This window comes from Geotrypetes seraphini, chromosome 4, assembly GCF_902459505.1.
Source record: "Geotrypetes seraphini chromosome 4, aGeoSer1.1, whole genome shotgun sequence".
Taxonomy (NCBI): domain Eukaryota; kingdom Metazoa; phylum Chordata; class Amphibia; order Gymnophiona; family Dermophiidae; genus Geotrypetes; species Geotrypetes seraphini.
The window spans coordinates 129,817,357-129,843,362 of NC_047087.1; the positions used below are offsets into that span (position 1 = coordinate 129,817,357).

Below are 26,006 nucleotides of genomic sequence, written 5' to 3' on the forward strand. Positions count from 1 at the left end.
GAAGAGCCCCAGATCTTAGACCACCCCCACCAGAACCCAGAGGACCCCCTGAAGTCTCTGAACCCCCCTGGACTCCCCAGACCACCAATGATGAGATTCAGGTAGCTCCTGAAGGGGGAGGAGGACATCAGAGGGGGAACCCAGCATTGCAGCTCCAAAACATCAGGCCACGGCTTTGTGTGGCCTAATGCTCCTGGACTACAGAAATAATGCTACTTGTGAGGTGGCAAGATGACTGACAAAGCAGCATTATTCCTGTAAGATGGGATTCAGCAACTTACTGTACTGGGATACCATAGGTTGATGAATTCCATGGGCTATCAAGGTGCAGTAAAGGGTGAAACTTTACAGCATTTTGATGGATTCACTCTTTAGTGTTTTCAATGCTTTATCGGAAAATATATTTCACTGAATTAATTGTGTAGTTTAATGTAACATTTCTTGAACATATAAGATAAGAGTATATGCAATTTAAATTCTAATTCTTCATCCAAGATTATCCCTAGAGATGGTACCCATTTTATTTTGAAATCAGCCACAAACATGAATAAAATTAGAGTGCATAATTTTTGCCTATTAAATATCTTGCTTATAGGGTTTTTTAAAAAAATTTAATTTCATTTGGTGATTAGACAAGCAAGTTGCAATTATTCACACATTCACTATGCGTGTTCTTTTAATTACCATAATAAATGTAATTCTGTAATCTCTTATTTGTCCTGATGGTAAATTCTGCTGAGTAGGGGCTGTCTTTTACAGCACTGTGTATGTCTAGTTGTATTATAGAACTGATTAGTAGTAGTAGGGGAAAGTTTCCTCAAGTTCTGTTACTTACCGTAGGGTAAGGATGAGAGCAGAATATAGTGTACTTCCTTATGATACCATTCAACTTGAGAGGAGGAAGCCAAGACACATATACGATGGAAGCAGAAGCAGCGGCAGCCTTCACTCCACCAGTTGGGCCTGGAACTGAGACAAGAGTGTGTACAGTTATTAGAAAGCAGAACATGAATCAGAGCAAACCTCAGTTTTGAAGGCAGATTTTAGATAGGACATGGAGAAGGGCATTCATATGTCTAAGTCAGGAGGTATGGAACTTTCACATTAATTTACAAGATTTTCTAGAAAATGTAGAGGCCTTTTAGGTGAGAGAGGGGAGATATGATAGAGCCGTTTAAATACCTATGTAGCACAAATGCACATGAGGTGAGTTTCTTTCAACTGAGAAGAAACTCTGGAATGAGGGGGCATAGGATAAAGGTGAAAGGGGATAGATTCAGAAGCAATTTCAGAAAATACTTTTTCACAGAAAGGGTGGTGAATGCTTGGAAGACCTCTCAGTGTAGGTGGCGGAGACAAATAGTGTATCTGAATTCAAGACGGCTCGGGACAAGTATGTTAGATCTCTAAGGGAGAGGAGGGGGTAGTGGATGGCATGGTTAGCCAGACTAGATAGGTCATATGGTCTTTATCTGCCTTCATTTTTCTATGTTTCTTTGTCTATTTTACAATCTAAAGCATCAATTTACTAAGCTGCATTAATGAACATTAATTGGCAACAACACTGTGTAACACAGAAGGGAAAATATAATTTAAATGATGGAAAACTGCTAGAATGGCTATTTTGAAAACATTTGCAAACTAGTTAGGTGCCATTGACTCATGCTCGAGTCCTAGTGGCTTGATAAATTACAGATCTAAAAAGAGATTGGTTTTGTGCTAATCCAGTAAAGTCCTCCAGTGTCATCCACATAGTTGTTTTCAATATGTCCAGCCATCTGATTGCAGGTCACCTCTTTACCTAAACTCCTTCGATCTTCCCAAACATAATGTCCTTCTCAAATAATCTTTCTCTTATGTCAGTGTGCCCAAAATAAGTCAGTCATAACTTCATCATTTGGGCTTTGAGTGACTTAGCTGGTTTGATCTCTTCCAGAGTGATCTCTTCCATAGTGTCCAGTTTTCGCATCTATAATTGACCACTAAGAAAATGAGTGTGTGGACAAGTCTGATCTTTGTTTGGAGTATTATTTCCTTGCCTTTCAATACCTTGTCAAGTGCCTTCATTGAAGAGTGACCCAATGCTATTCTGTGGAGTATTTCTTCCGTATTAGTTGCTTCTTTGTTTATGAAAGAGCCCAGAAGTTTGAAATCCTTTACAACTTCTATTCTATCACTTTCCAGCTCAAAATCTTCTGTGTTCATGATCTTCGTCTTGTTGATGTTCAGTTCTAATCCCATGTTATGACTTTGCAAAATACTCGTAGTTTTTTAAAATGTCAAAACCCGTTAATAATGTTTTCAATGTATAATTCCAATGGTCTCGTGGGCTGCATAAATTTCAATGGCGGGCTGCAGATTGCCCACACCTGACCTATTAGTACCTTTCTTATTTCTAATCTTAATGTATATTTTCTGTAAACCGCTTAGAACCTAACGGATGTAGCGGTATATAAGAAATAAATTACATTACATTACATTACATTACCTAGACCCAAGAGAATTGGTCTTTACAGGTGGTTTTATTGGGGATTCTTCAGATCCAAAATGTGTGAAGATGTGAGTCCAAAAAATGCTGAAACAGTATTTGTAATCTCAACAGAGACAAAGAGGAGCAAACGAGACCCATCATCCCTGGATGACAGCTAAGAATGGTAGATCTGTCATCAAAGCCTTTATAGAATAGCCACATCTCTCAAAGTTATAGTATCAGCAAGCCACAAAATGGGGAAGGAAACAAAAGCTGAAGTGGCAAACATATGCATTATAATTATTGCATTTTACAAGTCAGATTGGAGCAAAATGAAAAATGTTTCTCCAAGGCATGCTGAAAATCATTATATAGGATATTAAATTGATTTCTGTCATTCGACATGACAGAGAGGACCTTTACAACTATAATTGGTATATAATAATGTGTGCATTTTGGATCTCCCAGGAGTCAAGGTGCCCTGCCCAGATATCACAGGAATAAACTTCCCAAGTCCATTGAATTATGGCATGCATACCAGATCCTATCATGCATTTTATCCTCATCTTCTCTTAATACTAATTCCTGCCAAGACTAAGCATTTGTTTTGTATGAGGGCAAGAAGATCTTGTTCATTGCAGACCTTGCTAAATCCACGGTACAACAATACAAGCTAATTTTGGTCAATTAACTACAATTTCAGCCCTGGTCTCCCAATTTGGACTGAATTACCATGTGAGGATGCAGGTAACTTGGGAATAACTTTACCATCTATTAAGATGAGCCTATGGATCTTATAAAGTTTCTTAACACACATCAACCTCAGGAGCCTGTCCTGCCTTGCTCCATACAAAGGATGTTGACTATTGCCTTATCTAAGTGTACTGGTTGAATATCTGCTTCGAAGGGGTATAGCCTCCTGCCAGATGTGTGGCTTGATATGACCATGCCTGAAACACAAGCTGAATCCATCAATGTGAACTCATCAGCTAGAAATGTAGACTGTGACCCTGAATCTAATAAAGTATGCAAGGTAAGTAAAGTATACCATGACTCAATCAACATGATAGAAAGGGGAATTACACTTCCGATTTCTGAGCCTGACAAACTATTGTTTGTGGTCATCACTGATTACAGAATGTCAAAGTCTCTCCTCGAGGGCCACAATCCAGTCGGGTTTTCAGGATTTCACCAATAATAAGCATGAGATCTATTTGCATGCACTGCTTTCATTGTATGCTAATAGATCTCATGCATATTCATTGGGGAAATCCTGAAAACCCTTTGACACCCCTGACATTCAAGGCCACGGAAAGGATCCATCAATGTGAACTTATCAGTTAGGAATATAGACTGTGATCCTGAACTTAATAAAGTATGCAAGGTAAACAGAGTATTCAAAAATTGAGGAATGGAGGGAACTTAGTGGCTTAAATTTAATGGAGTGATTTTTTTTCATTTGTCTTGTCTAAGAGCCTAATAGAATGTGTTAACGAGCAAAAGAAAAAGCCTCAGTTTATTGGAGAGGTGTACCCACACTCTTCCACCCTGACATCATTGGCAAAAAACTTTTGCAAGTGGTGCTAATAAAAAAAAAAAAGAAAAACCTGTAAGAATTTAAATAAAAAAATAGCCAATAGGTAAGGAAATTGTGCTGCAGGAATCACTATGTGCCAAATGATACACTACACACAATCAGGCCAATGATAGTTTAGTGGTCAAACGCCACTGCTTCAGGGCCTACACAAATTCTGAGCTATCCTGCAAATAAAAGATAGAAATACTAGCAAACTTCCCTTACAAAAAAAACCAACCAGGAACAAACATTCCATTACTCACTGTGCAAAGATCCAAACTTCTGCATATCACCACAAAAACAATCATGCTGATGAACGGCTTTTAACGACGCCCACCACCCAATCAGATGCAGCCAGCATGTGATAGGTGGAGAGTGCGTCATGCTAGCCAATCAGAGCACTCTCCACCTATCATGTGCTGGCTGCATATGATTGGGTGGTGGGTGTCATTAAAAGCCATGTGTCAGCATAAGTGCTTTTGTGGTGATATGCAGAAGCTTGGATCCTCGCACAGTGAGCAATGGAATGTTTGTTCCTGGTTGATTTTTTGTAAGGGAAGTATACTAGTGTGTTTCTATCTTTTATTTGCAGGTTAGCAAGGAATTTGTGTAGGCCCTGAAGCAGAGGCATTTGGTCAAGAAAAGATCGTTGGCATGATTGTGTGTAGTGATATCGTTTGGCACCCAGTGATTCCTGCAGCATGATTTCCTTCCCTATTGGCTATTTTTTTATTTAAATTCTTACAGTTTTGTTTGATTAGCACCACTTGCGAAAGTTTTTTGCCGATGATGTCAGGGTAGAAGAGTGTGAGTACACCTTTCCAATAAACTGAGGCTTTTTCTTTCGCTCGTCAACACATTCTACTAGGCTTTTGGAGACTTAGGTAAGTAGAGTATGCCATGACTCAATCAACATGATAGAAAGGGGAATCACACCTCCAATATTTGAGGCTGACAAACTATTGTTTCTGGTCATCGCTGAATACAGAATACATACAAAGCCATGGAAACGATACAGATCAGCTCTATCTCAATTTAGACCAGCTTTCATTGTGAAGACAGAGACTATAATGACATTAGCAGGGAAAATATTTTAATAGCTTTGGTCACTTGGGATATCTAGTTCATTTTGTCAAAATTTAAAGTATGTGTTTAAATCAAAGACATAAATTTCATATGAAATACATAGGTATAAATTTTGGGATCTGTATAGAAGCATTATAATCTATTTTTCTTTATACTATTATCCTGACTTGCTTTGTAAATAAATCTTTCTCTATTAGTCTTTTCTTGCTCAAGAGCTAGCTTATAGCTGTACTTTCCCTCTGTCTATATATGTATATATACAAAAATGACAAACAAGATTTGGCAGCAGCAGACAGTTGTAGCACTGCTAAAACCACCAAAGGATACTGCTATAGGATACAGCTACCAGCCAATATCCCTTCTCAGTGTGTGTCTCAAGTTGCTAATAAGATATCCTATAGATATCCTATCAATGGTCAAATCAATTCTACCAGTAGACCAAGCGGGATTTCATAAAGACCATGGTGATCCAGTGCTAGTCTTAATGACATTTCTGAAAATAGATTCCAGAAAAATCCCAAAACTGGCACAGTGTTTGTTAATGTATTCCACAAAAAGGAAAACGCAACCCCATGCGAGATCAACAAAACAAAAAACAAGTGGGGAATGGACTGTACACATCATCCTCTAGAACAAATGAAGTTTATTAAAAATAATCACCTATTAAAATATAATGCATATATAAATATAAGCCTATTATAGAGTCCTTTTTATATTAGCGTTGGACCCAACACAGTCCGTGTTACAGCTTCTGATGGAAAGCCTTCTTCAGTGGTTAACTGGTAATCCAGTAGATGGCGCCGAGTTAACATATCTCTAAAAGAACGGCTCCAAGCTTGTATGTTGAAAACACAGGTGTCAAACGCTACATAAAAGATGCCCACTCCTTCCTGCTGCCAAGTAATGCCTACTCCCTCCAGTCAGCAGGCCCACCTTCCTACGCATGGCACCTGGGAGTGACATCAGCGGGAGAGCCAACGGGGTCACAAAGAGCACGTTGTTGACCACCGTGAACAACAACTAGAGGTATGGGGGAAGGGGGGCACGTGCGAGGCAGGGAGGAATGGGAAGAGGCGGGAGGCCGGGGAAGGTCACTCCCCTTGCCCCCCCTTACTATGCCACTGGATATGGGGCTTTATAATATTCACTCTTTTTGTTTTTATTATTCATTTCTGAATAATTTCAAACATTCTGTTTAGTGGCTGCTGCACAATAACGTAACATAACATAAACTTTTATATATCTCAATACACCATAAAGTTCGATGCGGTTTACAAGGTTTATCCAAAGGCTGAAACCAAAACAAATACTGCAGGCTATGTACAAGATGCAGGCAATGGTGTACCAAGGGGGGGTGGTCCACCCCGCATGCACGGCCCAAGGGGGTGCACAGCTGGCCACTCACCGGGGAATAGGCTGCCGCCGGGGAAAGGCTGCCACTGCCATCATCAGGAACAAGCCAGCGCCGAGTTCTTCCTCCCTGCTTCTCTTCCCCGTGAGCCGACCAACTCTAGCCGTCTGACGTCAATTCTGACGTCGGAGAGGACGTTCTGGGCTAGCCAATCGCTGCCTGGCTGGCCCGGAACGTCCTCTCCAACGTTAGAATTGACGTCGGGAAGCGAGAGGTGGTCGGCCCGCGGGGAAGAGAAGCAGGATGAACTCGGCGCCGGCCTGTTTCCGATGGCCAGTGGCAGCCTTTCCCCGGTGGCGGTGGCAGCAGCATGTTTCCCAATGGCGGTGGCGTGGGGGAGGGCAGGGAGAAAGAAAGAAAGGGGGGGGGAAGACAGGGAGCCAGAAAGAAAGAAAGGGGGCAGGGTGAAACAAAGAAAGAAAGAAAAAAATGGGGCATGGGGAGAGAGAAAGACAGACATAGAGAAAGAAAGAGGACATGGATAGAGAAAGAAGAAGGGGGCAAGGTGAAAGAAAGAAAGAAAGGAATGGGGCACGGAGAGAGAGAGAGAGAGAGAGAGAAAGAGAGAAACAAACAGAAAGAAAGGGGACATGGAGAGAGAAAGAAAGAAGGGGGCAGGGTGAAAGAAAGAAAGAAATGGGGCACGGAGAGAGAGAGAAAGACAAACATACAGAAAGAAAGGGGGCATGGAGAGAGAAAGAAAGAAGGGATAAAACAAAGAAAAAGTTGGGGGAGGGAATGAGGTCTGGAGAAGAGGAAGCATACAGGAGGCTGAAAGAAGGGAAGAAATATTGTATGCACAGTCAGAAGAATAAAGTGCAACCAGAGACTGATGAAATTACCAAAGGTAGGAAAAATGATTTTATTTTCAATTTAGTGATCAAAATGTGTCCGTTTTAAGAATTTATATATGCTGTCTATATTTTGCACTATGGCCCCCTTTTACTAAACTGCAATAGCAGTTTTTAGCGCAGGGAGCCTATGATCGTCGAGAGCAGCGTGGGGTATTCACGCAGCTCCCTGCGCTAAAAAACACTATCGCGGTTTAGTAAAAAGGGAGGGAGTATATTTGTCTATTTTTGTATAGTTTTTACTGAGGTGACATTGCATAAAGTCATCTGCCTTGACCTCTTTGAAAACCTACGGAATAAAAATGATAATTAACATTTTCTCTGCGTATAGTGTGCTTTGAGTTTTTAAAATTTTATTGTTGGTAGATCATTTTGACTTGGCCACAAAGGTAAGGGGGAGGGGGGAGGGGAGCTGCTGAAGGACATCTAGTAATCCTTGCAGGTTTGACTGTGCAGGGAATTATTTTTGTAAAATCATGTTTTATTATGTGACTGGTATTATTTAGACTTTAATTTCTATGAATGAATAGAATGAAAATGATATAAAATTACTTGCTTGTTTTTATGTACATGCGCTGTAGGAAAGTGGAGAGAGAGTGGGCTGAGGACGCCGAAGGGAAATGGGGAAAAGAGAATGGGGAGAAGACGCTGATTTATAAATTGACAATTGTACAGAATATTGTTTCTTTTTATACTTTAATATAATAAGTTCAATATAAAACAATTCAAGGCTTTTGTGGATGGAATCAGGTGGTTTGTGGGGATGAGGACCGAGCTTACGGGGATTAGTCCAATAAAATGGTATTTTCTTATTTCTCATTATTTGTTTTATTTTTATTTGTTAATTTGTAAAATGGTGATTGTTATGTATCAGTTTTTTCAAATTTACATCTACTGTCTTTATATTTTGCACAGTATTAGAGGACAGGTATTACTGTTTTTGTGGTGTTGTGGTGTTGCATTGTATGCAGTCTGGTTTCTTGGCAGTTCAGTTTAACTTTTGTCTACATATTTCTATTTTTAGTTTGTGATTATTCCATATTGGGCGAGGGTGTATCTGTCTGTGTGTATGAAAGGGACATGGCTTTCTGATAGCATCGACTGTACAGGATCAATTGACTGTGCAGGATATGGCTTGTTTATTTTTACAATGTATGTGTTGGTGTTCTAGTGCTCACTGCAGTGTTTAAGATGCTGCCTTTTCCTAAGTACACTCTTGTGCGATATGTAGATTGTTACTAAAAATCATATTTTTCATATAGATGGGGGGGGGGGTGTCAAAAAATGATGGGCCCCGGGTGTCACATATGCTAGGTACGCCACTGGATGCAGGCACTATTTATTATTAGTATATAGGCTTATAACTAAAGTATAATTGTAGAAGAATGTGTACTATGACAACCTAAAGAGAGGGTTTCACTATAACCCTCCCCACGAAATCTTCTATATCCAAACTGCTCAATAAGCTTCCTTCAGGCCCTCAGAGGTGCCACCAGATGCTCAATAATATCTCATAGCAACTGGCTATACGCCCCCTATCGTCATCGGGTCATTAATTTTTAGAGATTTTTTTGTGCAATGCTATAGTTTGCTCGTGTGTTCATTCAATAAATAGTTTGTAAAATTTGTTACACTTATCTTGGGTGGTTCAGTACTCTGTCCCTCTTGGCTGAACCACCCAAGATAAGTGTAACAAAACTGTGAGGGTAAAAAAGGAAAAAGGCCATGCAAGCCATAATGTGATATGAAAAAAGTAAGAAATAAATAATAAAGAATGGTGATAAGACGATCAGGAAGAAAGTATGAGACATGCTAATTTATATCCAAAACTGGATTAAGGTGACCAGAAAGAAAGTATGGGCATGCTGTAATTTATGCAAAAACTAAAAATGTATGTATAAAATAAGAAGGCGACACAGTGACTGAAAGGTGGGAGAAAAGGAATGTGAAAAGTGGGTAAAAAGGTAACAAATGAAGAGAACGTACCATGGTGGATAAGGTCTAGACAAACAGCAATAAAAAGTGCGAACTAATATATAAAAACTAATATATAAAAACAAGACATGAAAACTGCCAATCAGGTGGAGAAGGCTTCATCCAAGGCTAGACAAATGATGGGTTGTATCCACAGAAGCTTTGTCAGCCGGAAGCCCGAAGTCATCATGCCGTTGTACAGATCCATGGTGAGACCTCACCTGGAATATTGTGTACAATTCTGGAGGCCACATTATCAAAAAGATGTGCTGAGAGTCGAGTCGGTTCAAAGAATGGCCACCAGGATTGTCTCGGGGCTTAGGGATCTCCCGTATGAGGAAAGGCTGAATAAATTGCAGCTGTACTCACTCGAGGAATGTAGAGAGAGAGGAGACATGATTGAGACATTTAAATATATCATAGGCTGTATCGAGGTGGAAGATGATATCTTCTTTCTTAAAGGACCCTCGGCCACAAGAGGGCATCCGCTAAAAATCAGAGGAGGGAAATTTAATGGCGACACCAGGAAATATTTCTTCACCGAAAGGGTGGTTGATCACTGGAATGAACTTCCACTGCAGGTGATTGTGGCCAGCAGCGTGTCAGATTTTAAAAGTAAATGGGATACGCATGTGGGATCTCTAGAGGGTTAAAGTCGAGGGAGTGGGTCATTAGAGTGGGCAGACTTGATGGGCTATGGCCCTTTTCTGCCGTCATTTTCTATGTTTCTATGATCACCTGAATGTAAATAAAACAATAAGAATGTACATAAAACAATAAGAATAATACATAATACAGCAAAATTAATAATTTATAAACATCTTATTCCAAAATATAAAAACATCTAAAATTACTTAGTGTTTTATTTCAAATAGGTATATAAAATGCAAAATTATAAAAATAATTAAAAAGTCCATGGCAATATGAATAGATAAAGATACACAAGAACCTCATACATAAAATGTCTGTGTCTTGATAAGACAATATTTTAAAAACTTGCACAAAAAACATATATTTAAAAACCTAAGGGAATCAGAATTAAAAAATATATATAGTGGTTTAAAATCAAATCTCCTCATAGTGGTTTTAAATTCGTGGTGAGCAATGTAACTGGAAAGTCGCACAGCGTTGGTAATAAATAAATAAACTGAGGTACAACTATGCAGGCTTCCTGGATTATACTAAAATAATGGGTTTAACGTCGCACTTATTCATAGAAACAGTGATGAAAACTAAAGGACTACATCTATACATCACTGGTAGAATAATTTACTGGCAAAATAATTAAATCCACCTGTGTTAAAACTTTTACAGCATGGGACTATGCTGCCGTGTCCAATCTATTAAAACTTTATCACTATACATAAAAGTATTGGAAAGTACAGCCTCAACCGATCGATTATGGCATATCACAATGTTTTAAAAAACAAACTTTGTGGACTTACCAATTGCTTGTACAAGTTCAATACTAGAGGTGAGTGTGCGATGCAATCACGATGAAAAAAATGCCAAGTATGCTCCAAGTGTAGAAAAAGATCCGGTATGAAACGTGGGCAAGCACAATTGGCTGATGGGCACATACCGAATGACGTCAACAAGGCTATCCTCAGTGGCCGATCTTGTTGCTACAATAAAGCTAGTGTGAGATGTAGGCATGTCTAAAACGGCTCAACATGTTTGCTCTGTATCAGTAGGTAGAAGGACGTATTCAGTATTCTTATCAATAGTACTAAAGTGCAGCCTATCGCTGACCAAGGCAAGTATGGAAAATGAAGCTAGTAGGCATGTACTAAAAGACCAGATAACTAAACTAATGGGCATGTAATAAAAACATTAAAAACGACATAAATGAATGAAAACAAGCCATAATAAGAATGAAGAAAATGAAAATAGATCAAAATAAACAATGTATGTAAATAAGATCATATGACAACTTAAAGACCCTAAACATTGTTACAAAACTGCTTAATTTGGCTGTTACTTATAATGAGCATCATTAGGATAAATTAATATAGCAGTGAATATCTAATACAACAAAGCTTACATGGCATATTAAAAAAACAAATAGGCAATATTAAAAAACAATATAAACAAAATGAATTTGCATAATAAAAATCTTAATATAAATATGGTAACCTAATGAGAGTTTTGATGCAACAACACAAGCCTGCAACCTTTGATGATGATTTATAAGAATGGACAGTAGTCAATCTCAAGATTCAATCCAGCAGGCGTGATTGTGTCTAACTCAAAAATCGCTCTCTGTTCCGCTTGTAATAAGACGTTATCAATGTCTCCCCCTTTCCAACTGGATTTGAAGGTCTTAAACACGACAAATCGGAGATTGTTGATAATGTGAGCAAGTTCTTTCCAATGAGGAACCAAAGGTGCTGTCATTACTTCTCTCATAATGCAACTTCTATGTTCAATAATTCTTGTTTTGATTTTCCTCTTAGTTTTGCCGATGTATAGAAGTTTGCATGGACAGATGATAATATAAATCACATGTTGAGTATCGCAGTTACTGCTAAAGTTTAAATGATACTTCTTGCCTGTCCGTGGATGTATGAAGGTAGTAATGTAGAGAGAATGTCGGCATACCGAACATGAGTTGCAGGGTGAATGTCCAAAGGCTGGACATGACCAGCATATATTATTAGTTGGAGGCACTAAGAGGAACAGGGGGCCAGGAACTGAGCATAGATGAACTGAGGATTTTAATATATTTTCTCTAATGACTACAAGATCTGTTTGCTGAGTGGTACAGTCTAGTTTGAATTATTTTCCTTTGTGCATCACTTTGAATTTGTCCATATTAGTTTGAATTCACAGTTAAGCTCTGATTTTATTTAAAAAAAAAAAAAATCACCTGTCAGTAGGCACCTAGATTGACACACCTAACCAATCTAGGCCCCTAACTTGATTTTTTAATTGGTGCTATTAATTGAACAGCACCATTAAAAAACAATTAAAAAAATAATTTTGGGGTAGGCACCTAACTCGGTAGCACTGTGTAGGCATCTACATTCAGGCACCTGCCTGCATATTCCCCAAAAGTAGGCATGGTTAAGGGCAGAGTTTGGGCGTGGAAAGAGTTAGGCGCCATTATTTTAGGCCACGAAAACCCTTGCATAATATTAGGGCTACCAGATGTCCGGGAAAACTCTGATATGTCTTCTTTTTAGAGAACTGTCCGAGCTTCCAGATGGACTTTCCAAAACCCAGCAGTGTGTCCAGGTTTTGGAAAGCCCCGAGCTCCAGCTGTGTCTGGAGGGCCTTCAATAAGCATGCATTGATGACATCACATGTATCCGCGCATGCTGCAGGCCCTCCAGATGCGGCCTGGAGGTCATCAAAAAACACGACTAGGCTTTTTGGAGGCGGGGCTGAGAGTGGAACAGGGCGGGGCCGTGTGTCTGGGTTTCTCCATCCTGAAATATGGTAACCCTACCTAATATATCGGTGCCTAATTTAGAGACGTTTTCTGGCACCTACCTCGAGTTAGGCGTCACTAAGTATGATTCTACTGATTTAGGCACTGCTTATAGATTCAGGTCCTTAATGCTCAGTTCACCAGTTTCACATATCCTCCTGGACTTCCTTGTAATAAGCTTACAATTTGATGACTATGAATAATTTTGTGACATTTGAAAATCTGAACATTTCACTTCATTGAAATACTGTATTTTCTTTTTTCTTTATTGATTGATTTTCAAACTTAATCTCCAAGTATAATTTGTACAGAAAGCAAATATTAGCCATTGCATATTCCACTGCATTAAAATATAAACTTTAACAATCATTAAGATGAAATAATAAACTTTAGCCAATTATGCTCAAGTCTTCTAATAAGATCCAAGATGATAAGATGTAATGAGATACAAAGAAAATATACTATATGTGCACATCAAGGCATGATAAAGACTATAGGGCTGAGTGCGGAGTTACATATTTAAATCAATAGGGCTTAAGATTTTTCTGCCTCCAGGCAGAAGAGCACCAAAAAAGTTGTCAACTGACTTGATTAAAAAAAAAACATATTTAACAGTACGGTAACACACAGTGCACTTACAAGGATGGCGTAGATAAAAAGTAGCACCCAAAGATATAAGTCCAGGTTTTATCAAAAGAAATTCACGGTGACGTTTCTGCGTCTCCTGTGAGAGATCAGGGAACATCTGTATTTTGAATCCCATATATTCTTTCTATTTTTAAAGAAAAGTTTCAACAACCACGCTTTTATCAATCGAAAGAAATACTGTATTTTCTTAACTAAAAAGAGCTTTACTTCTTCCAAGTGGTGCCGTAACAACCAGGAAGGCTCTATATGGCCTATAATATGCAAAAAGAGCTGAGAAACTTTTCCTAATTCCTCAATATACTCAGTACTGACAGCTTTAGAGTTACTAAGGATCAGTACTGGGGATTTCATTACTTGCCGAACTGGTGGCAACTCATTTTTTATAATGCCATCAAGTGCAACAATTGGCAAATTTCAGCCTATGGCCTTGGTCTTCTCATTGATAAATGTGCCTTTCATGAGTTCTGTTTCTTCAAGCAGCCCAGCCTGAGATGTCCTAAATATGTATCAGACTCCATGGATGATTCTTCATGCCCACTGCCTAGTGATAAATTCACCAAAAATTTCTACAGACGTAGCCGAATTTATGGGTTCAATTAACAGAGTCTGATGAAAGATTCAAAGAAGTCTGAAGACAAGGGTTTAATTTGAAATAGAAATAGTACTGCCATAGAATCATTTAGTGGGTGCTTCAAGCAGGTTGGGAACCTGCCAGATTTTATTTGCTTATAATCTTTCATGTTATTTCATTTTATGAGAATACTTTGGACATAGCTTCTCATCTAGTAAAGTGGCAAATCAGTTGAGCTCAGTTGATCAGTTGGCATCAATCTTCTTTTTCTTCTTACAGTAGCAGTTTTGATCATGCTGGCATTCACATTCAGAAATATATTGCTGTCAGCAGCAATATTCACAGCCAGCTAATTAAACTTGAAGTGAAGGCCTCTTTTCTACTGCACAGGCCTGTAATCGCTCTCCTAGTTACAGGGTAGGAAGTAGTGAGCAAGGCTAACATGCCACAGCCTTACATGTTACACAAGGTCCTATATCCTCATTTAGCACCAATACAGATCTTCCTACCATTCCTCTTTTGAATCTTGGGGAAATAAATGAGTGGGCTATCCATCTCCTTGCATTTTTTTAAACAGAACTGTTTATTAAGTTTTCAATCATTTGGTTACTCTTAAACATACTATTCATACAACTACATAATTAGAATCTCAAAGAAAATAACATTTCCAACTCTCCTCCTACAGGATACTCATACTTCAACCCCCACATTCCCTTGCCCCCCTTTATGCAGAAAGGAACACCAACCCTTACTCCCCCCTACCCTTACCCTATTTCCTAACAAATCCTGAGGAGGATCTGTAATGCACCCAGAGAATTGTTAGCTAACAATCAGTCTGAAAGTATTGTTCAGTAAGAATATTATTCCAATTTCTGGTAGAAAGAGTATTCTAGAACAGCTCCCAAACTCCTTGAACCTTTTTCCATTGAGAGTTTTTTTTGCAACGTTTATTCCCTGTTACTCCATAGAAAGCATATAAATCATTTATATCTTCCACTGAGACACCGAGGGTGCCTCTGGGTATTTCCAATTCATAAGGACACATTTCTGAGTTAAAATGAAAGGTTTTGTTTTAGGGTTTGTTTGTTTTTAATTAAACAATGAGGTTCTTTTCCCTAGAGACTAAAAGCAGCCCTCTGGTGAGACCTCAGTGGTACATCTGAGCATTTCTGAACAATGTCTACACAAGATCAAGAACTATCATTTGCCTCAAGGATGTCAGTGTTTATCAGAATACTGTGCACTCAGAAAAGAATTCTCAGATGATTCTCTTGTATGCCACCCTCATATCTGGTTGTGATTACTGCAATACTATCTATTCTAATAGTGTATAACACAAATGCCACTCTGCCATCTGGTATTTCTTGCATTTCAGTTTCTCTTTTTTATTTATTTAATTTGTTTCCTATCCCATCCTCCCCAAAGAGCTCAAGATGGGTTACAGGTTAACATAATATACACTTAATAGGTTACAATTTGCCACAGTTACAGTACAAGTTTTTTTTTTTCTGGTATAAGTTTTTATCCTAATTTGACACATACTAATATCCATAATATACAGTTTACAGGTTGTCTGCAATCAGTTAGAATACTGCTCACCAACAATAAAAAATTTGACCACATTAATCCCCTCTTGATTCATTTTCACTGGCTCCCAGTGTTTTATCATGTATGGCACAAAATCCTTATTTTCACTCATAAAACTTTGCATGTAGGCATCCCTTCTTGCTGTCGTCTGCTATAGTACAGTGTGCCTTGCCTAGATTCCTCCAGTTGCTGATTGACTGTCACTTGCAGATTCCATTGGTACGTTCCATAAGACTAGATCCCATGAGACAGTCTGCTTTTTACTGTACAGCACTCATCCTGTGGAATGCACTCCCAACAACTCTTTGCCTAGAGATTTCCTTCCTCAAATTCAAGGCAGCACTCAAAACTCATTTACCGTATTTTTCCGCTCCATAAGACGCACCTGACTATAAGACGCACCCTAGATTTAGAGGAGGAAAACAAGAACAAAACCACTCTGAACCAAATTCTCCCTGCCAGGCTCTGCACTCAACCCCACACTCCTTGCCAAGCTTTGCACCCTGTCAGCCCTCCCTGCAAGGCTCTGTACCCTGCCCCCCTCTGGTGGTCTAGTGGTAGGCCAGGACAGAAGGGATCTGTCCCTGCCGACTAACAATTTTTTACATACCCCCAGTACCTTTTTAAATTATTCCCCTGTAACCCCAGTACCTTTTTAAATCATCCCCTCGTACTCCCCAGTACTTTTAAATCATCCCCCAGTACCTTTTTAAATCATCTCCTCTTACCCCCCCCCCCCCCAGCACTTTTATGGTAAACAATTTTTGATTGATGATAAAGAAAACCAAACAGCATGATAAACAATAAAGCATACAACTGCCATAAACTGAAACAACTGGTAAATAAAGATATCATCATTAATGCAGAGAAACCTCCCTCCCCCCAATCTGTCAGCTCCCTCCCCCCATCCTCTTTGCAGCAACTCAGGCATTGCCCTCAAAGAAGATCCAACCCAGCGTCCCAGGGCCTTTGACTCTTATAGGCCCAAAATACAGGCACCCACCCAGCCCTGTAGGAATCCCCTCCCCCCCAGTACCTTTTTAAATCATCTCCTCTTACCCCCCAGTACTTTTAAAACACCCCAGTCACCACCGCCACCCCCTTTTAAAACATACCATGCCCCTTTTAAAACACCCTCCCGCCCATCGCCGCTGTAGTACCTGATGGTCCAGTGTGTTTCCCTCCCTCGCTAGCGGTGCACAGGTCAGGAGCGTGGAAGTCAGGAGCAAGCTTTCCGCGCTCCCGCTTGGGCCCACGCCATTATCTGAATGGCTGTAATCAGTTCTCATGGAACTCGCGAGAACTGATGGCATCCATTCAGATAGCGCCACGGGGAGGGGGTGTTTTAAAAGTACTGGGAGGTATGGGGGATGATTTAAAAGTACTGGGGGGATTCCTACAGGGCTGGGTGGGGTGCCCATATTTTGGGCACCAGGTATTACGGCAGCGGGTGGGAGGGTGTTTTAAAAAGTGTGGCAGTGGCGTGTTTTAAAAGTAGGGGGTGGAGGCTAAGAGGGGGTGTTTTAAAACGGTGTGAGGGGGTTTAAAAAATTGTATCTGCGCTCCATAAGACACACCGAGATTTCCACCCACTTTTGGGTGGAAAAAAAGTGCGCCTTATTGAGTGAAAAATACAGTATTTCAGAGTTCCTTTGAGGAGGCTTCAACATGTAATGTAAGCACTGGATGTCAATAACCTGCTCTGCACTGGTTGACTGACTGCCATCTTCTGGTTCTTGTGATTTTGATTTTATCCTGTTGTATGATTGATTATTGCTTTTTTTTTCCCCCCCCCATTTTTAAACAGCCTTGTTAACAGAGTTTTAAAAGGGTTTGGATAATTTCCTAAAAGAAAAGCCCCAAAGCCCCAAATCCACTGCTTTTTCCTAAGATAAGTAGCATAAATTTTGTTTCACTCTTTTGGTATATTGCCAGGTACTTATGATCTGGATTGGCCACAGTTAGGAAAATGATACTGGGCTTGATAGATCTTCAGTCTGTCCTAGTATGGCAAGGTTTATGTTCTTATGTTTTCAGGATAGGCGGTATATGAAATGCAAAAAATTATAAATTATCTAATAAACTATAAATTATCGCAGAAGGTTTTTATCAGTGCAGATTGCCAGAACACATGCTCAAGATGTGCATCACTCACTTGACACATGGGACACTTATCCCTCACAATATGTTTTGCCCTATAGGCTTAATGGGGGTGGGAGATATATGCTCTCATACAGATTCTATATTACACTGTGAGAGAAGTATATGAGAGGTTACCGGTTCCTCTTAACAACACTCCCTCACAAAGTTACTACATATACTCGAATATTAGATGATCTGAATATAAGCTGAAGTACCCTTCCCCCCAAAAAAAGGAGAAAAAAAGTTTGACTCTAATATAAGCCGGGGGTAGGGGGGATTCAATGAGCAGCTCAGTGCCAGGCAGAAGTGCAAAAAGCTCATTCCTGCCCCATACACCACTGGACCGCACAAACTCACAGCAGCCATTCAGAGGGGCTCAGCGTGGGGCAGGAGTGCAGAAAGCTCTCTCCTACCCAGTATACCGCTGGACCACCAGGGATTTAAAAAGGTACCCAGGGGGAGGGGGGAGGGAGGTAAAAAAAATTGTCAGTCGGTCAGGACAGGAGACAGGAGAGATCCCTCCTGTCCTGGCCCACCAGGTCAAACAGCAGGCCAGCAGAGGCCTGCAACAAGTCTGGGAGGGAGGCTGACCTGAATACAAGATGAGACCCTCATTCCTGTGCCATTGTTTTGGCCCCAAAATCTCATCTTATATTCAAGTATATATGGTACTTTAAAGGGTATGGTCTAAGCAAGGAAAAGTAGAGAGGGTATGGTGCCATCAATGAGATAAAAACTCTGGTCCGGATTCTGTAAACGGACTCTAAATCAGCAGCCACACACAGAAAAGGCGCTAGCCACGTGTCAATTACGCTTAGGCACCATTTAAAGAATCACAGCTAACAGCACCTATCACAAAACTTAAGCATCTGCAATGTGGGCTAGGGTTTTACTGGCCTACATTACAGACACCTATGTTCTTTTGAGAATCGCGCCTAGCGGCACCTATGGTCATCTCTGCCCGTAACCACACCTACTTTGACCTTAGGCACCATTAGGCACCTTGCTGTAGATGCAATTCCAATGCCTACATGGGTAGGTGCCTCCCAGCACCTACTTTTTTTTTACACAAGTTTTTAATTGCCAATTAAAGCAAGTTAGGTGGTGGTAGGGTGCTTACCGCTATCTAACTTACAGCACCATTTACAGAATAAGGCCCTTTCAGCCTAGACAGAACAGGGAGGCCCATGGAAGACAAAGAGATACCCTCCAGCATGTGCCTTCACCACATATGTCTAAGCAGCAGACGATTAATTCAGGTAAGCCAAGTTTACCTTGGTTGAGTTGGAAAACACTAATTCTTGCTTTTGGTTACTTGTAGAGACTAGTGCACACAAACTGTGGAGCCTGTCAGGACAGGTTGCAGGAAGATTATGTTTTGAATTTCCAAGAGACTTTAATCCTCAACTTATTTTTGCCTGTGAAGGGAACAGGGTTTACTCTACTCTTTGAATAAAGTGTTCTGTTTTACTTGCAACTCTCTGTGCGCCTGTGTTTGTTGAAGCTCCATGCTTGGCTGCCACCCACACTATCACACCCACTAAATCATAGTTAATAGAAAATACACTCTTAAGGCTAGCTTTCAGTCATTTTCCCATGATAGCCAGAGGTACTTCTCTATGGCAGGTGCTTGCCATTTTTGTGGGGTCCAATTCTGGAGTTTGGCCTTGAAGGCCTTTATTGAACTAGGACAGGGGTAGGCAATTCCAGTCCTCGAGAGCCGTAGCCAGGTCAGGTTTTCAGGATATCCACAATGAAAATGCATGAGAAAGACTTGCATCTCAAGGAGGCAGTGCATGCAAATCCATCTCATACATATTCATTGTGGATACAGTGGTGCCTCGCATAACGGACGCCTCGCACAGTGAACGCTGCGCACAACGAACTTTATGTCTTGATCCGTACAACGAACTTCGTTTCACACAACGAAGTCGCCCGAGCTGCATCCTTCCGCGCAGGCACTGCGCTTAACTGCCCTCTCTCCGCCTGGCTCCCTCTTGCCCCCCCGACTCCCCGACACGATCGGGGCAAAAAGGAGCCCAAGCCCTCTTGCCCCGCCGATTCCCCAACTCCCCACACAATATCGGGCCAGGAGGGAGCCCAAGTCCTCCTGGCCACGGCGACCCCCTAACCCCACCCTGCACTACATTACGGGCAGGAGGGATCCCAGGCCCTCCTGCCCTCGACGCAAACCCCCCCCCCCCCAACGACCGCCCCCCCCAAGAACCTCCGACCGCCCCCCCCAGCCGACCCGCGACCCCCCTGGCCGACCCCCACCCCCCTTCCCCGTACCTTTCTGTAGTTGGCCGGACAGACGGGAGCCAAACCCGCCTGTCCGGCAGGCAGCCAACGACGGAATGAAGCCGGATTGGCCCATCCGTCCCAAAGCTCCGCCTACTGGTGGGGCCTAAGGCGCCTGGGCCAATCAGAATAGGCCCGGGAGCCTTAGGTCCCTCCTGGGGGCGGGGCCTGAGGCACATGGGCCCAACCCGACCATGTGCAGTGAATGGACTTGTCTCCGCAGTTGAATGAGCGTGAACTAGCGGTAAACGAGCGTGCAGTTTGTTTTCTCTTCAGTTAGTGGATGCAAGTACAAAAAAAATTCATGAGCGACAACTTCTCTCCCGCCGGCTGTCTGGCAGTGCATCTCCCTCCCTCCCTTTCCCTTACCTTCTCTTTGTGGCGATTTCTATAAGGCTATCCGTTGTATTGCAGCCGGAGCCTAGAAGTCACGTTGCGTGTGGCTGCTGGAAAAGTCTCCTCTGATGCAACTTTTGTTTTCGGTTGCATCAGAGGAGACTTTTCCAGCAGCCAAAGCAACGTGACTTCAAGGCTCCGGCTGCAATACAACGGATAGCCTTATAGAAATCGCCACAAAGAGAAGGTAAGGGGAAGAGAGGGAGGGAGATGCATGGCTGGACAGCGGGAGGGAGCTGCTGCACCGCACGAAGGGTGCTGGGGATGGAGATGAGAAGACGCTGAAGCAGCCTGAAGGGAAATGGGGAAGAGAGAGAGTGGGGAGAAGACGCTGGGAAATGGGGAAGAGAGAGAGTGGGGAGAAGACGCTGGGAAATGGGGAAGAGAGAGAGTGGGGAGAAGACGCTGGGAAATGGAGAAGAGAGAGAGTGGGGAGAAGACACTGGGAAATGGGGAAGAGAGAGAGTGGGGAGAAGACGCTGGGAAATGGGGAAGAGAGAGAGTGGAGAGAAGATGCTGGGAAATGGGGAAGAGAGAGAGTGGGGAGAAGACGCTGGGAAATGGGTAAGAGAGAGTGGGGAGAAGACGCTGGGAAATGGGGAAGAGAGAGTAGGGAGAAGACGCTGGAAGGGAAATGGGGAAGACAGAGTGGGGAGAACATAGAGATAGCAGATTATGGGGGGAGCGGAGGGAAGAAGATGGGTGCCAGACCAATTTTGGGGAGGGTGAAGGGAGAGGCACAGTAACAGTGCAAATGGAAGACGCTGAGAGAAGACAGACAGTGGATGGAAGGAATTGAATGAGAAGATGAGGAAAGCAGAAACCAGACAACAAAGGTAGAAAAAAAAATTATATATTTTTTTTTTTTTGCTTTAGGATAAAGTAGTATATTAGTTGTGTTGATAAAAATTTATAAACAAAGCCCTACCAGCTGAACATTTCTTTCTGTAGTTCAGCAGCCAGAACTTTGATTTAAAAGGAAGGAATAAGCTAATTATTGCAGTACTGAGGCTTGTATGGGTGCAACGGGGACGGGTCGGTGAAGGGGACGGCAGAGACAGTGACATGAAGGGGACGGTGGTCCGGGGCAGTGACAGGGACAGAATATTTCCCCGTGTCATTCTCTACCTGGAGGAGCAGGTAACTTGGCCAGGGTTATAAAGAGCAGCATTGGGATTTGATCTCACAATCTTTGGGCACAGAGGCAGTAGCTCTACCAGTGAGCCACAGCCAGTTGCAGATAGCTAACTAAATTCTAATAGCTGACATCTAACAAGCCTTAATCCCTCTTTATTCCTGAGTTTCCTCCCAGGAAATTATTCCACTCTTAATTAGCAGGCAGGAAACTGATCAACAGCTTTGTGCATAGTAACATAGTAACATAGTAGATGATGGCAGATAAAGACCCGAATGGTCCATCCAGTCTGCCCAACCTGATTCAATTTAAATTTTTTTTTTTTTTCTTCTTAGCTATTTCTGGGCGAGAATCCAAAGCTTTACCCGGTACTGTGCTTGGGTTCCAACTGCCAAAATCTCTGTTAAGACTTACTCCAGCCCATCTACACCCTCCCAGCCATTGAAGCCCTCCCCTGCCCATCCTCCTCCAAATGGCCATACACAGACGCAGACCGTACAAGTCTGCCCAGTAACTGGCCTAGTTCAATCTTTAATATTATTTTCTGATTCTAAATCTTCTGTGTTCATCCCACGCTTCTTTGAACTCAGTCACAGTTTTACTCTCCACCACCTCTCTCGGGAGCACATTCCAGGCATCCACCACCCTCTCCGTAAAGTAGAATTTCCTAACATTGCCCCTGAATCTACCACCCCTCAACCTCAAATTATGTCCTCTGGTTTTACCATTTTCTTTTCTCTGGAAAAGATTTTGTTCTACGTTAATACCCTTTAAGTATTTGAACGTCTGAATCATATCTCCCCTGTCTCTCCTTTCCTCTAGGGTATACATATTCAGGGCTTCCAGTCTCTCCTCATACGTCTTCTGGCGCAAGCCTCCTATCATTTTCGACGCCCTCCTCTGGATCGCCTCAAGTCTTCTTACGTCTTTCGCCAGATACGGTCTCCAAAAATGAACACAATACTCCAAGTGGGGCCTCACCAATGACCTGTACAGGGGCATCAACACCTTCTTCCTTCTACTGACTACGCCTCTCTTTATACAGCCCAGAATCCTTCTGGCAGCAGCCACTGCCTTGTCACACTGTTTTTTCGCCTTTAGATCTTCGGACACTATCACCCCAAGGTCCCTCTTCCCGTCCGTGCATATCAGCTTCTCTCCTCCCAGCATATACGGTTCCTTCCTATTATTAATCCCCAAATGCATTACTCTGCATTTCTTTGCATTGAATTTTAGTTGCCAGGCATTAGACCATTCCTCTAACTTTTGCAGATCCTTTTTCATATTTTCCACTCCCTCTTCGGTGTCTACTCTGTTACAAATCTTGGTATCATCTGCAAAAAGGCACACTTTTCCTTCTAACCCTTCAGCAATGTCACTTACATACATATTGAACAGGATTGGCCCCAGCACCGAACCCTGAGGGACTCCACTAGTCACCTTTCCTTCCTTCGAGCGACTTCCATTAACCACCACCCTCTGGCGTCTGTCCGACAGCCAGTTTCTGACCCAGTTCACCACTTTGGGTCCTAACTTCAGCCCTTCAAGTTTGTTCAACAGCCTCCTATGAGGAACTGTATCAAAGGCTTTGCTGAAATCCAAGTAAATTACATCTAGCATATGTCCTCGATTCAGCTCTCTGGTCACCCAATCAAAAAATTCAATCAGGTTCGTTTGGCACGATTTACCTTTTGTAAAGCCATGTTGCCTCGGATCCTGTAACCCATTAGATTCAAGGAAATACACTATCCTTTCTTTCAGCAACACTTCCATTATTTTTCCAACAACTGAAGTGAGGCTCACCGGCCTGTAGTTTCCTGCTTCATCCCTGTGACCACTTTTATGAATAGGGACCACATCCGCTCTCCTCCAATCCCCAGGAATCACTCCCGTCTCCAGAGATTTGCAGTAGTGAGAGATTGTATATATTGGTAATCACTGTATTTGAGAGTTTCAGTTCTAATTTCAATTCCAGTATTCTGCCTACTGGTCAGTTCAGAGAACCCAAGAAGAAACATTTCTGCAATATTATTTGGGATGACTACAAAACAGAGCTTGAAAGTATTGTCTGATCAGTACTTTTTAATCATGGAGATTAAAAAAAACAAAACAAAAAATACCTTCCCTAAGCTCTTATAATTTTCTAAGCTGTTCTGTTGGCTTGACTTTCTTTACTATAACAAATATCATGATTGTTTGATTGCCCTTCAGGACTTGTTTTAATTGTACACACTTTTTTCTTAATTTTATGAATACGCATTTGTTAATTTTTTGGCTAACCTCCATGGTGTGTTTTCTTTGTTGGAGCTTTCATCCCTTCTATCCCTCACATTAATTATGATGCCTTTCAGTTCTCTTCAGTTACCCATTACTGAAATTGATTTAGTGCTATGAGGCAGGTCTAGGAAAGACAATGCAGCCTCTTTTTGAGGACAGTTGTCCCACAGGCCAAGAAGAAGCACAACACATTTTTTTATTTTTTTAAATGGCACCATGGCCAAAAGCATTTTAAATACAGAGGCATATCCAACATCATACAGGAAAGTATCCAGCATGTGCATGAGGAACAATGGAAGGCATTGTCTGTTGCCTGAAGAGACCCTACAGTCAATCCCGGAAGTAGATTACCTAATATTTGTGGCTCTTGATGCGAGGCATCAAAGGAGCATTGCAGGCAAGCATAGACTAAGAGAGCATGGATTGAGCTGAAAGAAGTGCCCTGTCTGACCTCTAGTGTCTAAAACCAGTAGTGTATTAATTTCCCTGTAAAATATGAAGACATATGCTACAGAAGATTTGTAGATACCAGAGAAGACAATTTACAGCTATGTCCTGATCCAGTATACAGTTCCAATTAAAGAAATTCACTGCATATTCAATAAGAAAAGTGCATGTCTAAAACTGGGACAGGATTTCCACAGGAAAAACCACGGATTCCACCCCTTTGTCCCTCCTTCAATAAAGCAGATGTTAGATTGTCGTGAGAAAGGTGTTATATCGCGGTTACATGGGTTTTAAAAAAAATTTTTATATTCTGCATATCCTACAATTCTATGCAGTATACAAATTATTCAGGTACTCAAGCATTTTTCCCTAACTGTCCTGGTGGGCTCCCACTCTATAGCACAGTTACTTACCGTAACAGGTGTTATCCAGGGACAGCAGGCAGATATTCTTAACGTATGGGTGACGTCACCGACGGAGCCCCGGTACGGACCTTTTTAACTAGAAAGTTCTAGTTGGCCGCACCGCGCATGCGCGGGTGCCTTCCCGCCCGACGGAGGAGTGCGTGGTCTCCAGTTAAGATAAGCCAGCTAAGAAGCCAACCCGGGGAGGTGGGTGGGTCGTAAGAATATCTGCCTGCTGTCCCTGGATAACACCTGTTACGGTAAGTAACTGTGCTTTATCCCAGGACAAGCAGGCAGCATATTCTTAACGTATGGGTGACCTCCAAGCTAACAGAGAGGGAGGAGGGATGGTTGGCCATTAGGAAAATAAATTTTGTAACACAGATTGGCCGAAGTGTCCATCCCGTCTGGAGAAGGTATCCAGGCAGTAGTGAGTAGTGAACGTGTGAACTGAAGACCAAGTGGCCGCCTTGCAGATTTCCTCAATAGGCGTGGAACGGAGGAAAGCCACAGAAGCAGCCATAGCTCTGACCCTGTGGGCCGTGACAGCTCCTTCCAGTGACAGGCCGGCCCGAGCATAACAGAACGCAATACAGGCAGCAAGCCAATTGGACAGCGTTCGTTTAGAGACAGGACGACCCAGACGGTTGGGATCGAAGGTCAGAAAAAGTTGAGGAGAGGATCGGTGAGCCCTGGTACGGTCAAGGTAGTATGCAAGGGCACGTTTACAATCCAGTGTGTGTAACGCCTGTTCCCCAGGATGAGAATGGGGTTTCGGGAAGAAGACAGGCAATACAATAGATTGGTTGAGGTGAAAAGCCGAAACCACCTTGGGAAGGAATTTAGGATGGGTACGCAGAACCACCTTGTCATGGTGAAAAACAGTGAACGGTGGATCGGCGACCAGTGCATGCAGCTCACTGACCCTCCTGGCAGAGGTGATGGCAATGAGGAAAAGCACCTTCCATGTGAGAAGTTTGAGCGAAGTAGTAGCAAGAGGCTCAAAAGGAGGTTTCATGAGGGCAGACAAAACCACATTTAGGTCCCAGACGACAGGAGGAGGCTGTAGAGGTGGTTTGATGTTGAAGAGGCCTCTCATGAAGCGGGAAACCAGAGGGTGAGCCGTGAGAGGTTTTCCGAGGATAGGCTCATGAAACGCAGTGATGGCACTGAGGTGGACTCTGATTGAGGTAGACTTGAGACCAGCCTCGGACAGAGAGAGCAGATAGTCCAGAATGGTCTCTACCGCCAATGAGGTGGGATTGTGATGATGCAGGAGGCACCAAGAGGAAAACCG

General features: G+C 42.1%; 1 protein-coding gene across 1 annotated transcript in view; it reads right to left on the bottom strand.

Annotated features, from left to right (window-relative positions):
* Positions 1 to 26,006, bottom strand: part of DSCAM (DS cell adhesion molecule) — a 756,178-nt gene that overhangs the window by 190,427 nt on the left and 539,745 nt on the right. Inside the window, exon 20 of the mRNA XM_033942926.1 lies at positions 836 to 969. Within this exon, the coding sequence (XP_033798817.1) occupies positions 836 to 969 (134 nt within the window). The remainder of the gene's footprint in view (positions 1 to 835; positions 970 to 26,006) is intronic.